We start from the raw sequence: 24,157 nt of genomic DNA, 5'->3' as shown, positions 1-24,157 counted from the left end.
AGCAGGAATATCCTAGAGGCAAAACTCCATTTCTTTGTACCATCTTGATATACATAGAAAATAGAAGAAATACAAGTGAGCTTTTTATTAAAGACTAAATGATACACAGACAGAAATTGGTCTGATTGAGCATTTGACTTTCCAGCAATGCAATGATGTTTTTTTTTCCCCTCTTCTGGTGTATGAAAATCATTAATAAAGCTGTAATAGACTTTTTGTTGCCAAAATGTTCATGGTGCTGAGTTTTTTTTTCCCCTCTTCTGGTGTATGGAAATCATTAATAAAGCTGTAGTAGACTTTTTGTTGCAAAAATGTTCATGGTGCTAAGCTGTTCAATAGAGCAGGCTAGGAGTAAAGCAGATAATCCTTTTCTGTCTGAATAGGTCTTTTAATATTCACATCTGACTTAAAGGGCAGGAAAAGATGAAATGACTGAAAGTATTAGAAGGGTAATTTTGGACTGGTGACTATTCTTTCAGTAGAGTTGCTTCTTAAATGAAGGCTGACTTTTTTTTGTCCTAAAATACTTAGTAGCTTAATTTGGACCAAAACCAGATGATGAATGATTAAGAACTGAATTTAATATCCATTACCATGTTCTCATTCATAATCTGTGAAACTACTTGGTACAAAACTTCCACTGCAGAGTCAGCCAGCATAAGTTCTGTCCACTTTTCTTCCCAGTGTAGGAATTAAACATCTGCTTTGGTGTATGTGTGCAGTGGCAACAAGCCCAAAGGAACTTTATTCCTCTGTGCTTTTAATTTCCTCCAATTTTTTTCTCCCTGCCATGGCTCACCTGTGCTTCACTGATTTGTTAGCACTTTTTTGGCTATGTGTACACATAGCAATAGAAATATTATGAAGATATTGATTTAATCTTTCTATATCTGAGATTCTGGACTTAGCTGAGGTTTATACAGAGAGGTTTTCTGATTTTTGTGAATCATAAAATACAGAAGTGACTCAAAAATCCAGGAGATGAAAAGTTAAGTAAAATATTAACTGTTTTTCTTTGTCTATTCTAGTTCCAAGCTACATTAAAACTTTTTTATTTAAAACTTTTTTAAATACATCCATACACTTCTTAAGTATCAACTGCAGCCTTCTGGGCTGGAAACTTCTATTGGAAAATAAAGAATGCTGTAGTTTTCACAGAACTGTTTTGGAGTGGTGAACATGAGAGAAAAAAACCACAATTGGCTTGCTCTGAGGAGTGCTAGTGGACAGCATTGCTAGCTTTGAGTGCTCAGATGATGCTGGGTTCTAAACAAAGCCTGAGTAGCTGAAGAGTTCTGTTTCTGAAGGCTCAGGCATCCCTGCTGGATTTCTGCATGTCTTATCATAGCACCATTTAAACACTCTGACACCAGACTTGTGCTAAGGACTTGACATCACAAGAGCTTTTATTCAATTACAGAACAAGAAACACTGAATTAAGTCTTAAATAATATCTTCATTTCATGCCATTTGTTGTCATTGGCTAATGTGACTTTATTTTTGGAGATACTCTGTGGTCTGTAACTTGCTAACTTTAGATACATGGGATTTTGGGGCAGAAGTTAATCTTCCTCACCTTATAATAGCAACTGTAATTAATTTCAATTAGGATTCATCTTATTAATAGTAGGAATAAGATGTCATCTGTTTTCTTGAAGTGTCATTAATAAGCCTGAAGACCCAGCTCCAATTTTTAGCCCTGTTAGTCTAGACAGAGTGATATGTAACTTAATGTTCTCATTGCCTTAAATTTAGGTGGAAGAAGGAAGGAAAAATATACGTTTGGGCTCACTAATAGCTCTGCTGGTGGAGGAAGGACAGGACTGGAAGCAAGTTGAGATACCAGCTGATGCTAGTGATCCATCTCCTGTGTCTCCACCAGCAGCCACGCTGACCTCGGCTCCTCCAGCTCCTTCAGTTTCAGCCCCTCCTAAAGTGGAACAGCAACCTGGAAAACTGCAGTAAGCTTGTTTGTTGTGAAATGGGACTGTTACTTAGTTACATCAGCAGAGCTGAACCAAGAAGGAGCTTTTTTTTGTCTCTTTCTACCTATTATTAAGCCCTTAGTTGAAGAATGTGTTTCAGTGTGTGTGAGGTAATAAAGCTTGCCTGCCTGTTGCTTGTAAGTCAGTTCAAACAACATAGTTTTATTAGAACACTTTCTATGGGTGTGTCTTTACTCTGACAGTTGCTTTATGAAGGATTCTAAGCTTAGATTAGAAAGAAGTTGGGTTTATATCCAGTGGGCACTAGTATTTATGCATCAGATGCTCAGTTTATCTATAACTTGTCTTCTGTTTCTTTTTTAGGGGAAAAATAGACAAATAGCACACCCTAAACCCCTTCCAAGCTCTTTGCTTTTTGATATTAGAAAAAAAATTCTAGGTTTGTTTTGTTCTCTTAGGATTCTAAGCACTACAAACCTCTTAGAGGGGGAATAAATGAACCTCAAAGTGTTGGGTAACAGTCATCTTTAAATCACTGGTTTGTGCTGCAGGATGTACCTTATTTGGAGTCATCACTCCTTACTTGGGGGGAATTGTGATAACACAAGCTGCAAACTTACAGCCTACTAGGGAAAAGAATAGGAAACTATTTTTAGTGTCATTTGGGTTGTCTTGGGGTTTTGTGGTTTTCTAGTTTGGGGGAGGTGATTTTTTTTTTTAAAAACCTTTTTTATCTTGTTTACTATGTTTTAATTTTTTTGTCAGCATTTAAGATCACCTCATACAAGTGGAAGCCAACTAGCTGAGGTCATGGCACAAATGTTACCTGTAGTAGAAGAATGATCCAAGGAAAGGATACCTGACAGGATTAAGTCTGAAATTCTACTACCAAAGAACATCAGAAGTGCCTCTGTTTCACTGCAGCTGTTAGGGATGTGTCAGCATCTTTGGAATTAAGTGATCATCTGTGACTTTTTTTTGGCAGAGGCTTATGGATACTTCTGCTTGAGGGTCAGGAGGCTCTGCAGAGGGGTCTGGGCAGGATGGAGCAATGGGATGAGGTCAGCTGGATGAGGTTTAACAAGGCCACGTGTTGGGTCCTGCAGTTGGGTCACAACAACCCCAGGCAATGCTCCAGGCTTGGGGAGGAGTGGCTGGAAAGTTCCTGGTGGAAAAGGACCTGGGGGTGCTGGTGGAGAGTGACTGAACATGAGCCAGCAGTGGGACCAGGTGGCCAAGAAGGCCAAGGGCATCCTGGCCTGGGTCAGAAATGGTGTGACCAGCAGGAGCAGGGAGGTGATCATGCCCCTGGACTTGGCAGTAATGAGACCACACCTTGAGTCCTGTGTCCAGTTTTGGGCACCACAGGATAAGGAGGACATGGAGGTGCTGGAGTGGGTCCAGAGAAGGGCAACAAGGCTGGTGAGAGGAAAACATGCCATATGAGGACTGGCTGAAGGAACTGGGGTTGTTTAGTCTAGAGAAGAGGAGACTGAGAGGAGACCTTATTGCTCTCTACAGCTACCTAAAAGGCTGGGATTGGTCTCTTCTCCCAAATTACTGATGACAGGACAAGAGGAAATGGCCTCAAGTTACACCAGGGGAGGTTTCAGTTGAATATTGGCAAGAATTTCTTCCCTGAGAGAGTGGTCAGGCACTGGAAGGGGCTGTCCAGGGAGGTGGTGGAGACATCCCTGAAGGCATTTCCAACCACTGTGATTCTATGATTCTTAAAACTCAACATGGTGCAAATCCAGTCTCCTTTAGGAAATAATATTGGAGTTTTTTATGGAGAGACTTGAAAAGAGATGAGCAACCCTCTTGTCTGAGCTTCCAGAGCTCACTTTTCTTTTAAATGTTGCTGTAACAACCTAGTCTTAGAGTGTTTGGTTCTTCACTGCTGACCCTTTTCCAGAAGAATCCTCAAGTATGTTGCATTGTTGCTGTAAGAGTTTTCCACAATATTTTGTTTCCTTTAAGGTCATTTATGGTTTTTAAATTCAACCTTGTGTTAAATCTCAGTGAAAAGACACTGTCTGTCTTCAGTGTTAGGATATGGAGAGACTTGAAAAGAGATGAGCAAACCTCTTGTCTTGACACTGTCTGACTTCAGTGTTAGAACTGCAGCCTTTGTCCAGGTGTTGCTTCTGAAATAGTGCATGTAGTGTGAGTTTTTCTTGGTGGATATTACATGAAATAAGTTAATCTGATTGCTTAAAGTTGTTTTTCTCATTGTTTTTAGGATTCGCTTCAGTCCTGCAGCTCGCCACATTCTGGAGACACATGGGCTGGATCCAAGCACTGTGACCCCCTCTGGGCCTCGAGGGATCTTCACTAAAGAGTATGTACACAGCTCAGTGAAGCTACAACCTTATATTACCTCAGTCCTTACTTTGAACCCTCATCTCCCTGAGCTTGAGAAGCACATGGATTTAAAAAAACAGCTTTTTTTGTTCCATTTCTTTTCTTTATTCTGTGGGGGAATGGTTGAGTTGAATTTGAAAACCTGTTGAGAAGATCTGGTGAGTAGGTTAGGGAATATTGTAAGAACCCTCTAATTAAAAAAAACAAACACAAAAATCCCCCCCATATTTTTGTTTTGTGTTCCATCTGAGCTGTGTGGTGCTGCTGTCCCATTTCCTGCAGCTCAGCCTAATGGCTGGCAACTCCTAGGTACCACTGTTAGCTCCTGTTGTGGAGCTCAAGATTGACTACTCTGATGGATTCAGAGCCAAAATAATGGACCAGTGGCCTCTTTTCTTCATCCTTTTCTTTGGGCAGCTCTGATCTTTTGTGTCTTTCACTGAAGTTCAACTATGATGTTTGTTTGGGTTTCATGTGTTCCTTTTTTATTAAGTTGGAGAGAGCAATGAAGTGTAATGGTGAGAAATCCAGTCTTGTTTTTCTCCAATATTTTGGGGGTTTCCCCACCTTTTGATATAAAGAATGATTGTTGATAAACCTGTTGTTTGTTACAATCAGACTTCTAGTAGTTTATTACACTTTTTGAGTATTCTGCTGCAGAGAGCAATGAAGTGTAATGGTGAGAAATCCAGTCTTGTTTTTCTCCAATATTTTGGGGGTTTCCTCACCTTTGATGTAAAGAATGTTTGTTGCTAAACCTGTAGTTTGTTACAATCAGACTTCTGGTAGTTTACTCCACTTTTGGAGTGTTCTGCTGCAATGATTGGCACTCAAGCCATGGAGTGAAGAACTTGTCTATAAAAATATGTTAAATCCAGAGCCCTTAGCCTTGAAATGATGCATTATCTTCACATTAGAGTGTGTGTGGTTGGACTTGAGGGTTTTGCCAGTAATAGTTCTTGTTCTTTGTCAAAAGGAGTAATTTTACTACTGCCATCATTCACCTACACAGACCTCAGTAGCTGTTGGAATTTTTAGTTCCATTCAAAGACAACCAGCTCAGTGTCACTTGAAGTTGAAGCTAGAGAAGCTGACAGGGGAAGTCTGCTGTTTTTTCCAAACTTTTTTTCCTGTGGTCTTTGAGTTGAAATAAAATAGGGATTTGAGTAGATGTAATATCCTCCCTAACAGCAAATTATCAGTGATAGTTTTTTCATAATTATGTATGTTTAAGAGTAACTTATGGTGTGTTACTAAGGCTGTGGCAGGTGGAAACCCCCTAGGACTTTGAGCTACCTAATTAATATTCCCTGCTTGTCATGGAGATGTAGCAAAGATTTTTTTTTTTAGCTGTTGTTTTGGGAATTCTCTAACAAAATCAATTTCTTTTTTCAAAACTTTCCTTCCCTGCAAAAGATTTGACTTTGAAATGTCATTGTAAGATACAGACTTGGGGGTTTTTCACCATTCTTTTGAAATGCTGTTAAACCTATTAGCAGAGCCTGTAGGCATCTGAAAGATGAGTTTGAAATTGAATATTTGCAGATTTTAGTAAAGAGCTGCTACAGATATTACTGAAAATGTTTCTTTTGCTGACTTGAGTTTACTGTTAAAATCCATGCCATGTTTTATAGCTGAGTGTCTCATGGTCTCTTTTCCAAATAGATTAGGGCTTGATTCTTGGAGGGACTGTTGCAAGTTCACTTTTCAGCTCTGGGTTTCCTTACTGAACAGGGCTGATGCCCATCAGATGACAGGAAACAAAGACAGTGAGTTGTGTAAGCAAGCAAGATTCTTTCCCCTCAGCTTTCTGTCTTGCAATTCAATTTGTTGTAAAAGTTTTAACAGCAATAGGAGCTTTCACTTAACAGCTTTCTCTGTCACAATCTTCTCCCTTAGTAGGCTGATACTACTTTTACATGTCTGTGCAAGGCTGAATTACTGTTGTCTTCTGCCTGTTTGTTTTTCTTTTAGGAAGTGGCAGCTTCTTTTTTTAATATTTTTAAGCAATACCCTCTGCTTTCTTCAGAAGTACACGAGGAAATTGATGTCAATGCAACGTAACAGCTTCCCTCAAAGATTGCACCATGTTCCTCCTAGTAATCCAACTCAGGGTGTTTGGGAGAGCTGTGTTAAAACTGCTGATGGTTTCACTCCTTCTGCCTTTCTCATCCTATTTACTAGTGATCTAGGGGTTTAGAAGTGCAACCATATAAAAGGTGAGGGGCTAGTTACCAATAACAAGTGTGCTTTTTCTGAAGCAGTGTTCCTTCCCTCTGTACCTTCCTACCAGGTGTTGTTACTGTGGTTTGAGATCTCAGAGCTGCTCAGGCATTGGCAAATAAGGCCCAGTGCACACATCCAGTGCTGGCTTTTCATTCATTTCATGTGTGTGGACTGAGTGCAGTCTTAGTGGAGTTTATGCTGTGTGCAATTGGTCAGCTGCCATTACAGAGGAATGAGTTCCTTCTAGAGTGTTGGAAGTGCAGTAAGTCTTACACCTTGGAGTTGGTGATGTGTAACAGTCTTTGCTCATCTTTCTCCTTCTTCCTGAAAATCCTCTGTGCTCATTTTCACACTTGTTATGCCTCTCTCATCTTTCTCCATTACTATCTTGTGTTGATAGAGGTTTATAGTTGTGTTGATAGGTTGAGAGAGTAGTGGGCAAGATGTGTCCAACCCTTTTCCAGTTCTAATAAAATATCTGTTTGCCTGATTTGTACTGAAATCTGTTCAATTTGGTGCCTTCTCCAATTTTACTTATATGCAGGCTCACAGTCTTGCACCAATGATAGCCATAATATTGCTCTGTTTTTCTTAAATCATAGAATTGGTGGTGGGGAAATGATTTTTATATGTGTATATAACACACATTTATAGGATACATAAATATATGTATGAAATCTTTTTTTATATATACACTTTATATATATTTATAACTCATTTCAAAAACTCCTGAGTGAATCTTCTAAAAATAAGCTCAAATTTGGCAATCCATTTTTCAGTTAACACACTAAAAGCCACCAAAAACTATTAAAGCTTTTGACAGGGCTGTGAGAGGTAGAACCATCTGGAGTTTTGCCATTTGCATAATATCTGGAATTAATTTTTAGGCATTTCCTTAGCTGTAAAATATATAAGAAGCTACAAAAGCTTTATGTATTATGGACTATAATGAGCAGATGGTCTGTCTTATGTCTGCTTAGTTAAAACCCTTAAGTAATTTCTTGTAGCTTCTAATATATTAACTAGGAAAGTTGCATTATATTATGCAGTTAAATTTTTTATCTCAAATTGTAGTGGTGGGGAATGACTTTCATTCAATTAAGTATATTTTTTTTTCCCACTGATACAGAAGTTGTGTTAAATACTAAATATATATTTTCTTAAACAAATTTTGACTAACATGTTAATTTGGGAAACAACTTTAATGATAATTTTACATCTTGAGCTCAGTCATTATATTTATTTTTAATGTCATTTGCTGAGGTATGTATTGAAGCTAAAAATATTATGGAGCTTTTCAGTATTCAGTTTTTGGTTCTGTAGTGCTGCTTTGTTAGCAAGAACTAAGAGATATTGTCCTTAAGTGAGATACTCCTCACTTAAAAATAGGCTCTCCCTCAAGCAGTTATCAATGAAATTGGCTTTTTTTAGTATTTATGGCTTATATTTTGAAGCCTTGGTGTGGTTGTAAGTAGTCTTATTTTTTTTTACATTTATTTTTAATCTCCTCTACCAGTTTATATAATAAAAATTCATGTGTATAAACCTTTGTGTACATGCTGTGGTGATGTCTTCATGAAATGATAGAGATTTATTTAGGGTATATGATACAGAATCTTGCAACTTGTTAGAAGATCTAGATCTGATTACAACTATGGGCACAGTTGTGACTGCAAGATAGAAATTTTATTGTAGCTTTTTTATCTTGCAGTTGGCAGTGGTGTCCAGTCCACCAGTTTATGTTTACTCTCATAGGTGCTAATCTTCAGCATGTTGCTTTATAAATAAAATGCACCTAGGTGTAGTATTATAGCTTAAAGCTGCTGTTATTATAAGTATTATAAGCTTTAAGCTTATTTATCTGTCATACTGTGCCCACAAGAGGGGAAGTTTTGTGGTGATCCTCAGTTTCTGGCTTTGTTTCTTGATAATAACCTTAATGTTTGGTTTGACAACAGAAATGTAAAAGCACAGAGGGGACTAATTAATGAAAAGAAGTGATGGAATAGTAATGCTTTCAGAATTTTTGAAATGTGTTCTATGTTGTCAGTATTTAACTGTTTAATCACCAGGGATGCTCTCAAGCTTCTGCAGCAGAAGGGCAAACCCAGCGAATTGAAACCTGTGGCTGCTCCAGCTCCAGCCCAGCCTACTGCAGTGCCTTCTGCTTCCCAGGCAACAGCTGTGGCTTCTCCTTATCCAAGACCAGCAGTTCCACCAGCTTCCACACCAGGACAACCTGCTGCAGTGGTGAGCCTTCTGATAAGTTCAGTATTGCTGCAGCTGAATGTTACCATGAGATTGCCAGAAGTGGAGAGACGAAGGAAATAAAGGGCACTCAGATGCCAAGCCCAGTCTTTAGATTGTGTTCAAGGTTTTTTTTATGTGTTTTCAAGTTTTTTCTATGTGTGAGTGATTCTAAAGCAGCTTAATCCAAACTGCAGAGCTCTGAAGATTATGGTTTGCACACTACTTTGTGTAACTTGCAAATAGAAGTCATGAAAAAATTTACATCACAGGCCTTGGAAAGAGGAAAGTCAGAGAGGCAGCAGTTTCATTTCAGTTCCCAGACAAGAAGATGCCACTCATTTGGAAATCAAAAATGCACCCTTTTCCTCAATCCCTGCAGGATCAGGACATGAGTTTGTATTTCCAAACTCAGAGAAACTTGGATCTTGGTTTGGTTTTACTGTGCTTCAGTCACTTGCTTTAGCTGCAGTAGGAGTGTATGTAAATCTCCATTGATCAGCTCTCAAGAAGTGAGGTAGGAAAGGGCTCAGTGCTTGCTTTGAAAAGTAATTTTTGTAAATTCTAGCACCTGAGCACAGTTCCTACATTAATTTGAAATGTTAGAAATACCAGAAATAACTTTTTAAAGAATAAATGCCCATGCTGAAGTGCATCTTAGTAGGAATTGGAAGGCTTTTGTGAGAAATGGAGGGGGGCACCTCTCTGGCTCCTGAACTAAATTTGAAATGTATTTACAGGCTAAATTTCACAACGTAGCTGTAGTTCATAAAATTCAGAAAATGCCTGTTTTTTTCCTCCACCATACAAAGCAACCAAACAAAGCACAGAAAGATCAAACTTAGATATTTTTCTCTAACAGGAAAGAATGGTTTCTATGATTGTACCAGAACATACATGCTGCTATTTGTTGTGTGTTGGGTAGTACTTAATGTGTAGTACACATGCCATAGATTAGGTATACAAATTTTTTTTGCAGAATCACTTGTTTTCATGTTTTCTGTAGGCACTGATATTTCAAGAGGTTCCTAATGAAGAAGTTGGGGAAACTTCTGCATTGAAACATTATAGAGATAGATGGATATAGATGTATATTTATAAAATAATTGAAACATTGTGTATCTGGAAGGAGAGAAGAGTAACAAAAAAACATGCAGTGAACCCTGGAACCACTCAGTGAACTGAAAAAGCAGGAGCTTACTGAGGAAATATTCTATTATACTTTAAGTGGAATGAAGAATATTCTAATTAATATGCCAGGTCTGGCAGATGGAATAGTAATACCTGAATATTTAAGTGGGATCCATTCCATGTTATAAAACCTGTTTTGTTGGTTCAGATTAGGTGGAATAGACTAGAATGACTATTGACTTTGAGAAAGACTCAATGGTCTTAGTAATATTATTTTCAGTAGTTGGAATGTATTCCTTTTTTTTTATATCTAGGGCATATTTGAAGCTTGCAGGAGTCATTGCTGATAATGCATCCATGCAGGAGTCCTTTTTCCAGCAAAGGTTTCTGTCTTGATACACTTAGTTTGTAGCATATGATTTCTTTCAGGGCACCTTCACAGAAATTCCAGCTAGCAACATCCGAAGAGTTATTGCTAAGAGATTAACAGAGTCTAAAACTACTATCCCTCATGCCTATGCTGCTGCTGACTGTAACATTGATGAGATTTTGAAATTAAGGAAAGAACTGGCCAAAGGTTAGTGGTGAAACTGATTTGTTGTGACGTGGTGCTGCTGTGTAGTTTCTTGTTTATATCCTCTTGCCCAGGAGGGGTAGGTTTTTTTTTGTGTTGGCAGAACATGAGGCATTCAAATCCTCTCGTTGGGTAATCTGTGTGTTGAGCTTGAGCTGTAGTTTCCTCTCATTATTATTGAATTGGGTAACTTGGCAAGGTTCAGGAAGATGGAGGTTTTACTTTGCCAGCTAACATGACACCCTGTAGACAAGGGAAGTTTAACACAGTACTATGCATTGCCCATTAGGTTTTTGTTTCCTTCCATCCAGATTTAGATTCTTGATGGTTAAAATCTCAAATTATTATTTTTTACATGCATAGGGGAAGCTTCCAATCCACTCATGCTTTGTCCTTCTTGGTACAATGTTCAAATTCATTCTGTTCAAATTCATTTTTGCTGACCTCTTGGTTGAATTTCCTGGAAAGGGAAAGCTGATGCAACCTTCCAAATTCTGGGTGGGAAAGGCTTTAGCCATGGTGATAAAGAGAGCAAGTTTAACATGCACTAGCCAATGCATGGTCAATGCCTCTTGAAGGCCCAGTCATGGTATTAATATGAAGGAGTCAGAGTTTTCTCTTTCACTGGAACTTATATTTCTGCTCACAGCTATGTTGAGCTGTTGGAATAGAAATCTCTCCCCCAAAGCTGGATATCAAAATACCAAAATATGTTTGATGGCCAAGATACAGGTTTGTTGGATGTCAGATTCTGTCAATGCAGCAGATTCCATTGTGTTAAACTAGAATTCTTGCTCTTCTTCAGCATGTTTTGCTAATCATGGCAGTCATTACACTTGGGTAATAAGTGGGTACTTGTTTCATTCCTCCAAATTGAGGATCACTTCAGGATAATCTTGGAGCAACTGTGGCATGTTCTGCATTGTATCTGCTTTCTTTTTTTGTTGTTTTGTTTTTAATTTACCAGCTTTTTCTCTCACTCTTTTACAGCCTGCTTTAGAATATCTCATTGACCCATTTTAAGGGTTGACAGATGCCTTCACCTTGCTAATTCTCACATTAAAAGGCCACTGGAGAATAACATGGATCTATTTATAGCTGAATAAAAGCTAATTTCTGCAGTTATTCGAGTTAATGCATCACACCACATGAAGAATAGTAATCTCCAGGATTTCTACATAGACAGTAAATATGTAAAACAAACCCCATAGGGGCTGCTACTTATAAGAATGAGTAGTATTACTCAAATTTACAGCTTTTTTGAACTTCTAGTATCATCTAGCCATGATGTCTCTACTCAGGAGACTCATCCTTGATAATACTCCTGTTGTCCCAAAGGGAAGGAAAGTTTTCTTGCTTTATGGTTTTAGTTTGAAGATGAGTTGCTTCCTGGCAATGTTTCAGAGAACCAAATCTGAATCACTGGAATCTTGTCATCAAACAAATGCTGATAAACCAGTCTTGTGAAAAATGATTCTTGTCTTTTTTGTCTTTTTGCAGATGACATTAAAGTCTCTGTAAATGATTTTATTATCAAGGCAACTGCAGTTACACTGAAGGTAAGTGAATAACTGACTTTAAAAATGTGTTGTCCTAAACTGCCAGGGAGCTGGACCTATATAGAGATATGAATGCCATCATTGTGATTCTTTATCTTTTATTGTCAGGGCTTTTTTAAGCTATCCAGGTAAAATTCTTTACACTGTTTATGCTGTTGACTGTAAAAATTAGAACTTGTTAGTAAAGATCCACTTACTGCAGGTATCATGTGCAGATAGCAGTAGGTGCTTCCTCAGCAGATTAAAGAAACTGGCAAGATAAGTTTTCTTTGCTGTTGCATCTTATAAGCAGCAATATCTTATTAAAAGAAATATTTGGTAAAGATCCACTTACTGCAGGTATCATGTGCAGATAGCAGTAGGTGCTTCCTCAGCAGATTAAAGCAACTGGCAGGATAAATCATCTTTTCTTTGCTGTTGCATCTTATAATAAGCAATATCTTATTAAAAAAAAATATTTGTCCAAGTCTTACACTGATCTTGTGTCTTGCCCTAGATGTGTTCTGATTCAATGACCTGTCCTTATGAGTTAAATTCTTCAGGCAACAGTCTTTAGGAGGACTCCAATGCTTTAGAACTGTCACCTCTTAATCCAGAGTGTCCCAAATATAATGACTTGGAGGACATAATGTGAAATCAGTGTTATTTCCAAAGTTGTGAAAAGAGAGAACTGTGAAGAACCTTAGGAAGAAATGGTGACATCCAAAAATTGCTGCAATAGTGAATGGGATAACAAATCCTTCAGAAAATAAAGACTTAAGTTTTGTGTGGTTTATTCTATGCCAAAAAAAATGAGTCAAGAAAGATAGTGGAATGTAATCCTAGTTTCCAACTTGTCTATAGGTGAAAGAATGATTTGAATACAAGCATTCAATGCTTCTGCTTATATAATAAAAGCTTTTTGTTGTTGTTTATGGGTTTTTGAGTTGCTGCCTGCAGCTTAGATGAGTCCTGTCCATTTAACTACTAGGCTGTGTGACATACAACCATGTGTAACAACAGCCCCTGTAGCAGCCACCCTTTACAAATATTCTTTCATTGCTGGAATCATGGCAAAATTGTCTGGTCTGCATAAAATGTGAGACTATTCTAATCATACTGAAGTTGACAGGAGAAACTTCTTGTCCCTACCATCTCTTTCAGATCCCTTATAGAGAGTCATATTTGTACAACACCCACTTGGAGGCATCTGACAACTGTGTATCCTGTGAGACTTCCTTGAAGTTTATTTAACTTGCAAAGAGTACTCCCATCCTTTTTTGTTGTTTTTTATTTCTTTTTTTTAAATATCTATTCTGTTGTTGAAGAATAGGAACTTAGAGAACAGTTACACTACTTCTAGGAATTCAGTTTATATGGAGATAATGGAATAGTTTAGATGGAGATATGTCTCCCATATTTTTTTTATACCTTCTCCACTATGGAGTCAACTTTCTAATTTTTAATTGCATTAAGATGACTAAATACTGATCTTGGATTTATTGGAAGTAGTACCTTCACAGTATCTAGAGCCAGTTACCTGAGACTTCAGCTCAGTTTGGGGTCTTGTATGTTTGTTTTTTTTTTTCCCAGAGCTGTTTCAGCTTTATATGCTCAACTTAAAAACCTCCCTGAAATTATCAGTAAACATTATCTCAATTTTAATGGATTCCACACAAAAAAAAAAAACACCTTTATGCCTTTTAGGAGAATCTCATCCACATAAGTACTTGGAGCATATTCTTTTTGTAGCTTCCTTGTTGAAAGTCATTCTTGAGACAGGAGTGGAAAAGAGCAAATAGGTACAGTAGGATGTCCATTTCCATGCTTCTAAATCAATATTCTGTGATTTACTTGTGGGGAGAAATGATTCTGCTTTGTAGCCTTGCATACTGGCCATCTGTAGGGTGGTGTCAGTGACTCCTGAAGGAATTTGTAGGCTTTCTGTCATGCTTTTAGACAAAGTAATTTTACATAAAATGAATACAAGCTAATCATGCACATCTATTCTCAGACTGCCACAGTGATTTTTTTTGGTTTGGGTTCTTCTTTTTGTCTTGCTCAGGGCAGTCTTGATGATAGATGTGCCTGGTCCTTTTGCCTTCATTTACAGCCAGCAATCTGTGATGCACTAATTAATTTGGTGAATGCCTGTTTGTAGCTATGTGTCTGAGAGGATTTTCCTTTTCCTTGATAATTGATTGCACTGGTGTTCTTTTAACAGCTGTCTTTTTTTTATTCTCTCTCTCTCCCTTCTAGCAAATGCCAGATGTGAATGCAACCTGGGATGGAGAAGTCTGCAGGCAGCTGCACTCCATTGACATTTCTATTGCTGTGGCAACAGACAGAGGTCTCATTACCCCAATCATAAAAGATGTGGCTGCCAAGGGAATAAAGGAAATTGCTGCCTCTGCAAAGGTAGGTCTTAAATTCCTCAGCACACTGTACATTGTAGGGTTTTTTTTGGTAACAAAATGTAGCATGACCCAGATACCCATCAGTTGCAACAAAGGCAGTTTCAAAATGGATCTAAAGCAGTTTCAGCATTCCCTCAAATTCAAAGTTGTTATGAATTTTGCAATTCTGTTCATTTTTTATTAACAATAACCTAGCCATCATGTTGGTTAGTTGAATGCTGGCTAGACTGTTTGAAAAACAAACCTGTAAAGATTACTGCAGTTTAATTGTATTTCTTGAATCCTCATGAAAAAGCTAGATAATGTTAATTTAGTATTTTCAGTATTTGGGTTTGAGATTTTGGGTTTTTGAGAGGTTGTTTTTTTTCCTTTTCCCAGAAATTTGCTTGTAGCTGCTTCTGTTAAGTCTCTGCAGTTCTATTATGGCCCTTTTCTTTCTGCATTTTAAGTATGCAATTCAGCTGAGTATGTCACCCAAAAGGTGACATAAAATTCCTCAGATAAATGAACAATATTTTGCATAGACCAGAGTGAGTGACTTGAGTCCATGGCAGTTGTTGCCAGGCACAGAAATAGTATTTTGTGGCAGGCAAAAATACAGTGGATGATGAAATGCCCCAGCACAAGCCTTCTTTTTAACTTAATGAGTGCTAATCAAAGGCCTTCAGTATCTGAGGAATGCCATGGAAGTAGCTGCTAGGGCATAAAACTCCCAAAACCAGACACAAGCTGCACTTGGTAAATTTTTGTCATTTACCAAAAACTACAGAAATGATAATAGTCTGTGTTGGTGGAGGAGAACAACCAACAAAATTGTAGTAGGAAAAGGTGTTGTCATGCCACAAAACATTCCTAACTGGATGTTTTTAAGATGTTTCTAGACCATATTGCTTATTTCATGTTGAATGTGTTGTGAAAGTTGACCTTATTGTGTGATTGTTGTTCTCATGGCTGTTGTCTTCTGGTTCACTAATTATTCAGAGATGAATAGAAGCCTCAAATAAATTCCCTGTGTCCTTCTAACTTTTAAACTCCTAATAAGGATGATGTCCAAGTCCTACAAAAACTTGGTGTAAGCTTCAGTGTAGTGGGTGCCTTGTTAGAATGAGATTCTCTTAAACTTCTTGGTGTTTATTTCTAAGCTGAAATCATTGCAGTTGTTAGAACCACCATGGTCATTTATCTTAGAATGTAATGTGAACTTGGGCTATATCTTGAACCAAACATTTGTGGACATCTTCTGTTAGATCTGGAAGTAGAAAAGACTCACAAATGAAATGAAGGTTGGTTTTAAGGTAATTGAATGCTTAGCTGGAAGAAATACATTCAATCTGCTAGAAAGTTCTGAAGTGATACATGGCAGTTCCTTCAAACAAATGTGTAAAGAATACTGTGAATCTCTCATCAGTATTTTGTAGGTGTTTTTATCATCTAAAAACATCAGGGACAACAGTGGTTCCTTGTGGAAACTGGAGCAAAGTTTGTCAGATGAGGGTTGTTAGTGAACAGCCAATATCATTAGGAAAATGAAGTTTTGTGTCCTCATCTCTTTGCCAAATCTTTGAAGCTACAACAGTCTCTTAACAGCACTTCTAATTACTTTCCTCTGTCTTTTTTTCTTCTCTCATCTTCCTTAGGCTTTAGCAAAGAAAGCAAGAGATGGAAAACTGTTACCAGAAGAGTACCAGGGAGGATCCTTTAGGTAAAATCCTGTAGCAGTGTTTAATACATGCAGTGTAGATTCAGAACTCTTTTATCCTTAGCTATTGCCCTTTAAAACCTTGTTCCATTTAGAATGAAATGCTGTTTGGTGGTTTTGAGGGCCAAACCTAGGCCAAGTGTCCTGTATGAGGAGGGAACATCTTGGTACAGGCTCATTTCCTCTGAGCCTGCTGTTGAGTTCATGTTTTTCATACTGAATCTGATCAGTCTTTTCACACCTAATTTTTCCCAATTGCAGACAGATGTTTGGTTGGTTTTATTTTTAAAGTTAGGCAAACCTATTGATGATTTTTAAATCAATATTTTTTAAATTATTTGGCAGAGGTGTTGCAGCAGACAGGGTCTAGATTGTCTTCAATTAACTCTTCAGAGGAATAGTTTTAGAGGGGCAAAAAGTTACAGCAAAGTTGTGATGTTAATTCTCATAGTTTTTAACTGAAACACCAAAAACTGAGTAGATCAATTTTAAATATTAGCAGATATTTAGTGATTAAGTTTTCTATAAAAGGTACTCTGCAAAAACAATGACAAGAAATAAATGGCATGTGTAAAACACTGGTAGAAATGTAGTGACAGTTGTACAAGTAATTCCTCAGCTGACTTTTTACACTTGAGGCTCATAAAATGTTTTAATGGGCTATATTTTATGACAGTATCATCAAGCAACATTTTTTTTGTTACATGAACTAGCTTGGCTTGCTTTTTATCATTTGAAAAGCTAATTCTGAATGCTCATGGTAATTGTCTTCAAGAATAATTTGTGATGAGAGTAATGCAGACTTCTGCAGAAGCCTTGCTGTAGTGCCTAACAAAAAGGAGGTGGTGGTGGGCCAGCTTTATCTACAGACCTTCTGTCATGAAAGAGTCAAAGCCTTTCCAAATCTAGCACTCCTCAGCTTGTGGCACACAAATATTCAAGGGCATAATGAATTTCCTGTGCCTGGAGTGAGTTTTAGGTGCCCAAATTGTATTACTTGGTTGTTGGCAGCCATTGTAACTTGTGAGGTTTAGTCTAAAAGACATTTCATTTGGAAAAGGGACAGGAAAAGTCTGAAGATAGGACTTTTATCCTACTTTCTGCCTTATATATCCTTGCATGGCAAGCACTTACTGTGAAGAAATAGGACCTTTAAAAGGGTATATTAGTTGTAATTGCCAAAATCTCAAGCCCTTGAGTCTCTGAATGTGCCCAGATCTCTTTAGAAGTTGATGGATTTGAGAGAGGTCACAGTAGTCACTGACTATACATAATTTTTCCTAGTGGATATGTATTTTTTTCTGACATTCATGTTAACTCTGCTCTTTACTTCAGTATCTCCAACCTAGGCATGTTTGGCATCAATGGTTTCACTGCAGTGATAAACCCTCCTCAGGCCTGCATCCTGGCTGTGGGCAGAGCAAGGCCAGAGCTCAAGATTGTGCAAGATGAAGAAGGGAATGAGAAACTTAAGCAGCATCAGCTCATGACAGTGACTCTTTCCAGTGATGGTCGGGTGGTAGATGATGAACTGGCCTCTAAATTTCTGGAGACTTTGAAAGCCAACATAGAGAATCCCATGCGACTTGCCTTGTGTTAAACTCAGTGTTAGAGTTGTCAAAGAAGATAACTTAGATCACTGTTACACACTCTAGGTTGTTTTTCTGTATAGAGGAGTACATAGTTACAATGAAATGAACATTTAAATATTTAATTTATTGAATTAATGTAAAAAAAAAACCCCTAACTTTCGTGCTTTTAGTCATTTTACAATGACCAGGTTTTCTACTGTAAAGCTAAGAGACTTTGAAGCTAACATAATACATATCTTTAAATACTCAGTACATAATGTTTGCACAGAAAAGTCAATCTCTGTAAAGGAAAAGTCAATAAAATTTTATGACATTTTAAAGGACATCATAGACTTGGAGAGTAGTTTGGCTTGGAAGGCACCTTTAAAGGTCCTGTAGTCAACACTTCTGCAGTGAGCAGGGACTTTTTCAGCCTGGCCTTGACTGTTGCCAGGGATGGGGCATCAACCACCTTTTTGGGTAATCTGTTCCTGTGTTTCAACATCTCATTGTAAAAAAAATGTCTTCCTTGTATCTAGTCTAAATCTACCCTCTTCTGGGTTAAAACCATCACCCCTTGTCCTATTGCCCTAATAAAAAGTTTGCCCCCATCTTTCTCACAAGCCCCCTTTAAGTACTGAAGACCCACAATATGGCCTCCCCAGAGCCCCCTCTTCTCTAGGATGAATAACCCCAACTCTCTCAGCCTTTCCTCACTGGAGTGGTGTTCCATCCCTGGTTTTGTGGCCCTCCTTTAATCCTTCTCCCAACAGGTCTGTGCCTGCCTCGTACTGAGGACTCCAGAGCTGGTTGCACGACTCCAGGTGGGATCTCTCTGTACTGAGAGGGGATGCTGTACTAAGGGCTAAATATTTAGCTTGTAGAGGGAGGAAAGAACCATAACTAAGCAAAAGACTGCTGTGAGTCTTGGTCAACACTGAGATAACTGAGTAGCTAAACTATATTGCTGCAGTAGATGGTTTTCAGAAGACTTTTCTGGTGTATTGTGCCATCCAACTTAGAAACCAGATTTATAAGGTTTTGTCAGATATTTGAATAGATTCCTACTTAAGCACAAAGACATGACAAACCAAAATAGTTTAATTTATGTCACAGATTTAATTGTTCTCTTTTACTCTAAGCTACAGTGAAGAAAACATGATGGCTGTAGAGATGAATGGGGAAAAGACTGGAAATTCTGAGACTAAATTAAGTCATAGTTAAAGTAATTTCTCAAAATAGAGTAACCTATTAAAATCCACAGCTTCATAACTAGGACTCATTAAAACCCACTTAAATTGTAGATGAAGCTGTTTTTATTTCTAATATTTTAAGATCACTGTGTAATCTAATGCCTTGTAGAGGGATATAGAGTGGAATAAACTTGTCTGAATGCATTAAAAGGATGGAATCTCAGCAGTGCTGATTTTTACTTCCTGAAGGAACCAGCATTTAATGAACACAACCCTTTTTGTGTGTGTAAAAAAGGAATTAATAATAGGTTTTCTTTGACTTAATATTGATACAGTTTCATTTTTTTTTAGTACCACAAAAGATAAGAGATTTTCTTAAGGTGCTCTGTCATGTATTCTTATCTTAAAATCCAAGTTAATTGTGCCGACAGTATTGTGATGATAAAAAAGCTGTGATCATTTTAGATTTTCTGGAATGAAAGGTCAAATTTTCTTTGAGTGTTTGCTGACTAAGCCTGTTCTTTGTCTGGATAAAATAAAGATGCAAGTAGAAAGTTTTTCATAAGCAATGTATTTCAAGTTGTAACTTGGAAGCTTCAGTGCAGTAGCCTGAAGTTTAAATGGGTTGTGTTTGTGTGGGTTCTTTTTGGAAATATAAATATGGAACCATGTATTGTATGTGTTTATAACCCAAAAATTGCTTTTACAGCACCTGGTGAGACTATAAATTGTCAGTGCTTTTCTGGGAGTTTATCTTAATGTGTTGTGCAAGTAATTTAAATTTTGGAGGACTTGTTTGAGTTGCTGACATGATTAAGAACCTAATTGCAAGGCAAACGTTTTGTTAATACTGAATTGAGAGTTTTTGCTAGATCAGTTTGCTTCTTTGGTTTGTTTTGCTATCATAAATTTCATAAACCATTAATCTGAAAGCAGGGAGGCATCTTTGATGACCAACTGTAGTTTACTGTGCAAAAATGGATATATACACTCTGTATTTCCAGGAGTTTATCACTGATCAATTATAATCAAGACAAAATTAAGGGCTGCATGACTGATGTGAACAACTTTAGTTTTGTGGGGGTTTAAGTAGTGTCAGTGTGTTTCATGTTTGATTTTTGGAGCCATTGGAAGGTGCTGTTATATGCAAGTATAAATGTTGATCATGTTTCATTTGTGTGAGTACCTGATACATCCATTCTGCTTTCCCTGTGCAACACAAAGAGGTGAGGACAGTGCAATATTTTCTCCAGATTAAGCAAAACTTGACAATTTTTGAACTATGCAATTGTCAGGCTGATAGAAACTTCAGTTCCTAAGCCTTGATGCCAGCTTTATTTGACATAAAAGTGGATATATGTAATTTAAAAGTAATGTGAAGGAAATCTCAAATTCAGTCATGTAATAGCAGTCAGGTCTTGATTCAGAGTATGGCTATTTGGCAATATCTATCACATTAGCAGAAGTGAGACAACAAATAACTGCCAGTTCAGGTTAAAATAAAACATTGAATATCTTCCTGAAGAGTTTAGGGATGTGCAGGATAGTGGCAATGGGTAAAAAAGCCTAGAAGTTGAACCATGTGAAATAGTTGTTTACATTTATAGTAAATTTGCCTTGAGGTAAAAATTCCACAGATGAAAAATATAACTTGTCATGGTTTATTCTTTCTGATGTCTTTTGTTAACCTATCTTTTACATTTTATATTGTTAGTCCCATTGGATACAGTAGGATTTGGAAATGGAGTAGGAAGCCTTGAATGTGACAAGGAATTGAAGAAACAACTTTTGAACACTTGCTTCTATGTGGGGTGTTGTACTGAAAGTTGCTTATTGATAGTATTAAAGTATAATAAAGTATAGGGTAGAATGGGACCCCTTGAGGGTGGGCACAGGACCCCTGTGACCCTGGGCAGCAGGGTGGGGCTGGGGTGAGGCTGCACCCTGGGTGAGTGCTGGGCTATGAACCCTCAGCCAGCCCTGAGAGAGGGTTACCCTAGGGATGATGTCCACAACCAGGTAAGTAAGGCTCTCCTGATGGTTTTTCACCTGGGGTTTGGCCAGCCTTGGGTGGGAGCCACTCAGGAGATCCCCACGGGTGCCCCTGCCTTGGGCATTGGCACCTTGTCTCACCTCCCCGTGGGTCACCTAAAAGCTGGCTCTGCTGGCAGGGGTGTTGGGCAGCCCACCTCCACAGCAGACGTGCTGTGCAGGGGTTCCAGTTGTGCATCTCATGACTTCAGGGGTGTAAGTGTGTCACCAGGAGGACTCTGCGTGGGCACCAGGGACCACGAGGACTTGGCACAAGCACCTGGGACCACAAGGACTCTGTGGGCACCAGGGACAAGGAGGACTCCACACAGACATCGGGACCAGGAGGACTCTGCTGGACTCCCCAGGCTCTGAAGCAGCAAAGGACCCCTTGGCTTTGGTCAAGGGCCTGAGGGGTCTGTTGGAGCCCCCCCCAGCTCTGGCACCAGCCTGGGTGACACTGCAGAGCCTGGAATGGGGCTGGGTCAGGTCCCAGTGGGGCTGTGGCTGGGCAGAGGCTGCTGGGACTGGTCCAGGGGGGCTGGAGTCTGGGCTGGGGTGTCTCCTGCTGTGTCCAGCCTGTCCATGGCCAGAGAAGAGTCTGATGGTGGGTGGAGACTGACACTGGATGCTATGCAGAGTCTGTACCCCATGTTCCATACTGTGTAGAGTCTGTTTGATGCTATACTGAGTCTGTAAAGGTTGTGCTGGACACAGCCTCAGGGAAACCTTTCAGATTTGGGTCCGTTGGATACTGCTAAGTCTGTAAAGAGTCTGTCCCAGTGAGGAATGTTGGAAGCTTGTAATGGATGGTGTCTCCTGTCTCTGAAGAGTGTCACTGTCCCAAGCCTCTAAGTGTTCTGATACTGCACAGAGAGACTGTACAAGGTGGGTCTGACACTGTAAAGATTGTTTCACACTGTCCTGGGTCTGTGAAGAGTCTGATGCTGTATGGTGCCTGTACAGAAGGTGTTGGAGGGTGTACAGGGTCTAATCCAGAAGGATTTTGCCCAGTCTGATGGTACCCAGAGTTGTGTGGAGGCTGGGAATGGTTGAATTGTCCATCCATGTCATATTGTCCAAGTTAAAGAGTATTTTTGTTGTTGTTTTGAGTCTGTTTCTCTCTGCTGAGTCTGTAGAGAGTCTGATGCGGTCAGTGATGTTTGAAGCCATCAAATGATGCTGTTCCATTGCTGCTGTAGGAAATGTGACTGTGCTGGTGTCTCAAGGGTCTTGGTGACACTGTACTGAGGTTGTAAAGGTGGGGTTGACACTTAGTCTGTAACCAGTGTGACACTGTCTTACCTGTAATGAACTTTTTATGCTGTACAGGGGCTGTTTGCTGCTGTGCTGAGTGTGACACTACAATGAGGGGTGTCAGATACCTCACAGGGTCTGCTGACTGTTGTAGTAAGACTGGAAAGAGACTGTTGCTGTAAGGTGCCTGTTGGTAACATTGTAAAGATTTTTTTAAGTTCAAAGTTGGGTTTTTTTTGTAGCCCAGTCTTTGATTCAGGGCAGGTGCAAGGAGATGGACACCATAGAGGCTGGGAAGAGTCTGTAGCACGTTTCATACTGGGTAGAGTCTGTTTGATGGTGGCAGGAGACTGACAGGAGCCTGTACCACATGTTTCATACTGTGTAGAGTCTGTTTGATGCTGTACTGAGTGTGTAAAGCTTGTGCTGGACACAGCCTGAGGGACACCTTTCAGTTTTGGGTCTGTTGGACACTATTGAGTCTGTACATGTTCTGACGGGGCAGCGGGTCCAAGGTGGGTCTGACACTGTCAAAATGGTTTCACTCAGTCCTAGGTGTGTGCAGAGCCTGATGCTGGATGGTGGCTGTACAGAAGGTGTTGGAGGTGGGACCAGGTTGGTGTCACCCAGCATGGTGTTCGAGTGGGAAAGGGCTGGAGGGAGGGGTGAGCCCTGAGAAAGGGGCAGGACAGGGGTGTGGTCTCAAGAAGGGGCTGGGTGAGAGGGGTGGGTTAAAGAGTATTTTTGTTGTTGTTTTGAGTCTGTTTCTCTCTGCTGAGTCTGTAGAGAGTCTGATGCGGTCAGTGATGTTTGAAGCCATCAAATGATGCTGTTCCATTGCTGCTGTAGGAAATGTGACTGTGCTGGTGTCTCAAGGGTCTTGGTGACACTGTACTGAGGTTGTAAAGGTGGGGTTGACACTTAGTCTGTAACCAATGTGACACTGTCTTACCTGTAATGAACTTTTTATGCTGTACAGGGGCTGTTTGCTGCTGTGCTGAGTGTGACACTACAATGAGGGGTGTCAGATACCTCACAGGGTCTGCTGACTGTTGTAGTAAGACTGGAAAGAGACTGTTGCTGTAAGGTGCCTGTTGGTAACATTGTAAAGATTTTTTTAAGTTCAAAGTTGGGTTTTTTTTGTAGCCCAGTCTTTGATTCAGGGCAGGTGCAAGGAGATGGACACCACAGAGGCTGGGAAGAGTCTGTAGCACATTTCATACTGGGTAGAGTCTGTTTGATGGTGGCAGGAGACTGACAGGAGCCTGTACCACATGTTTCATACTGTGTAGAGTCTGTTTGATGCTGTACTGAGTGTGTAAAGCTTGTGCTGGACACAGCCTGAGGGACACCTTTCAGTTTTGGGTCTGTTGGACACTATTGAGTCTGTACATGTTCTGACGGGGCAGCGGGTCCAAGGTGGGTCTGACACTGTCAAAATGGTTTCACTCAGTCCTAGGTGTGTGCAGAGCCTGATGCTGGATGGTGGCTGTACAGAAGGTGTTGGAGGTGGTACCAGGTTGGTGTCATCCAGCATTGACTCTGCACAGTCTGAGTCTACCCAGAGCTGGGGGCACTTTGGGAATGGTCTGGTGTATGTCACAGGGAGTTTGCCAAGGGTGTGTTGGAGAATGTAAAGAGTGTTTCTGTTGTTTTGAGTCTCTTTGCCTCTGTACAGAGTGTGAGGCTGTAAATGAGATGTTTCAATGGAGTGTTTGACACAATGTTCAGTGTGTCACTGCTGTGACATGTGTGATGTCTGTAATGACATTTCCTCCTATCCAGGTGCTGTTTGCTGTGGCTGAACACAGGGAGTGCAGTCAGGTGAGTACAGAAGGTAAGGACATGGAGTGTGGGAAAGGGACAGGAGTGGAGTGAGAAACATCCAGGTTTCTGCTGCACCTGGAGATCAACAGAGACAAGGGTGAGCTGTGGGAGACAGCAGCAGAGACACCAGCACTCA

General features: G+C 39.5%; 1 protein-coding gene across 1 annotated transcript in view; it reads left to right on the top strand.

The window, feature by feature from the left end:
* The window catches only part of PDHX (pyruvate dehydrogenase complex, component X), a gene marked incomplete at its 5' end in the record, with an annotated part of 21,834 nt that extends 4,092 nt beyond the window's left edge, over positions 1-17,742 (top strand). The window contains 8 exons of the mRNA XM_008945595.1: positions 1,756-1,961; positions 4,189-4,287; positions 8,609-8,786; positions 10,344-10,491; positions 11,989-12,047; positions 14,286-14,444; positions 16,081-16,145; positions 17,478-17,742. Coding sequence (XP_008943843.1) covers positions 1,756-1,961; positions 4,189-4,287; positions 8,609-8,786; positions 10,344-10,491; positions 11,989-12,047; positions 14,286-14,444; positions 16,081-16,145; positions 17,478-17,742 — 1,179 coding nt within the window. The remainder of the gene's footprint in view (positions 1-1,755; positions 1,962-4,188; positions 4,288-8,608; positions 8,787-10,343; positions 10,492-11,988; positions 12,048-14,285; positions 14,445-16,080; positions 16,146-17,477) is intronic.
* Positions 17,743-24,157: the final 6,415 nt, after the last annotated feature.

Source organism: Merops nubicus, unplaced genomic scaffold, assembly GCF_000691845.1.
Source record: "Merops nubicus isolate BGI_N331 unplaced genomic scaffold, ASM69184v1 scaffold12438, whole genome shotgun sequence".
Classification (NCBI taxonomy): Eukaryota; Metazoa; Chordata; class Aves; order Coraciiformes; family Meropidae; genus Merops; species Merops nubicus.
Note: the sequence above shows the minus strand (reverse complement) of the source record. Positions and strands in the feature narration are given on the sequence as shown.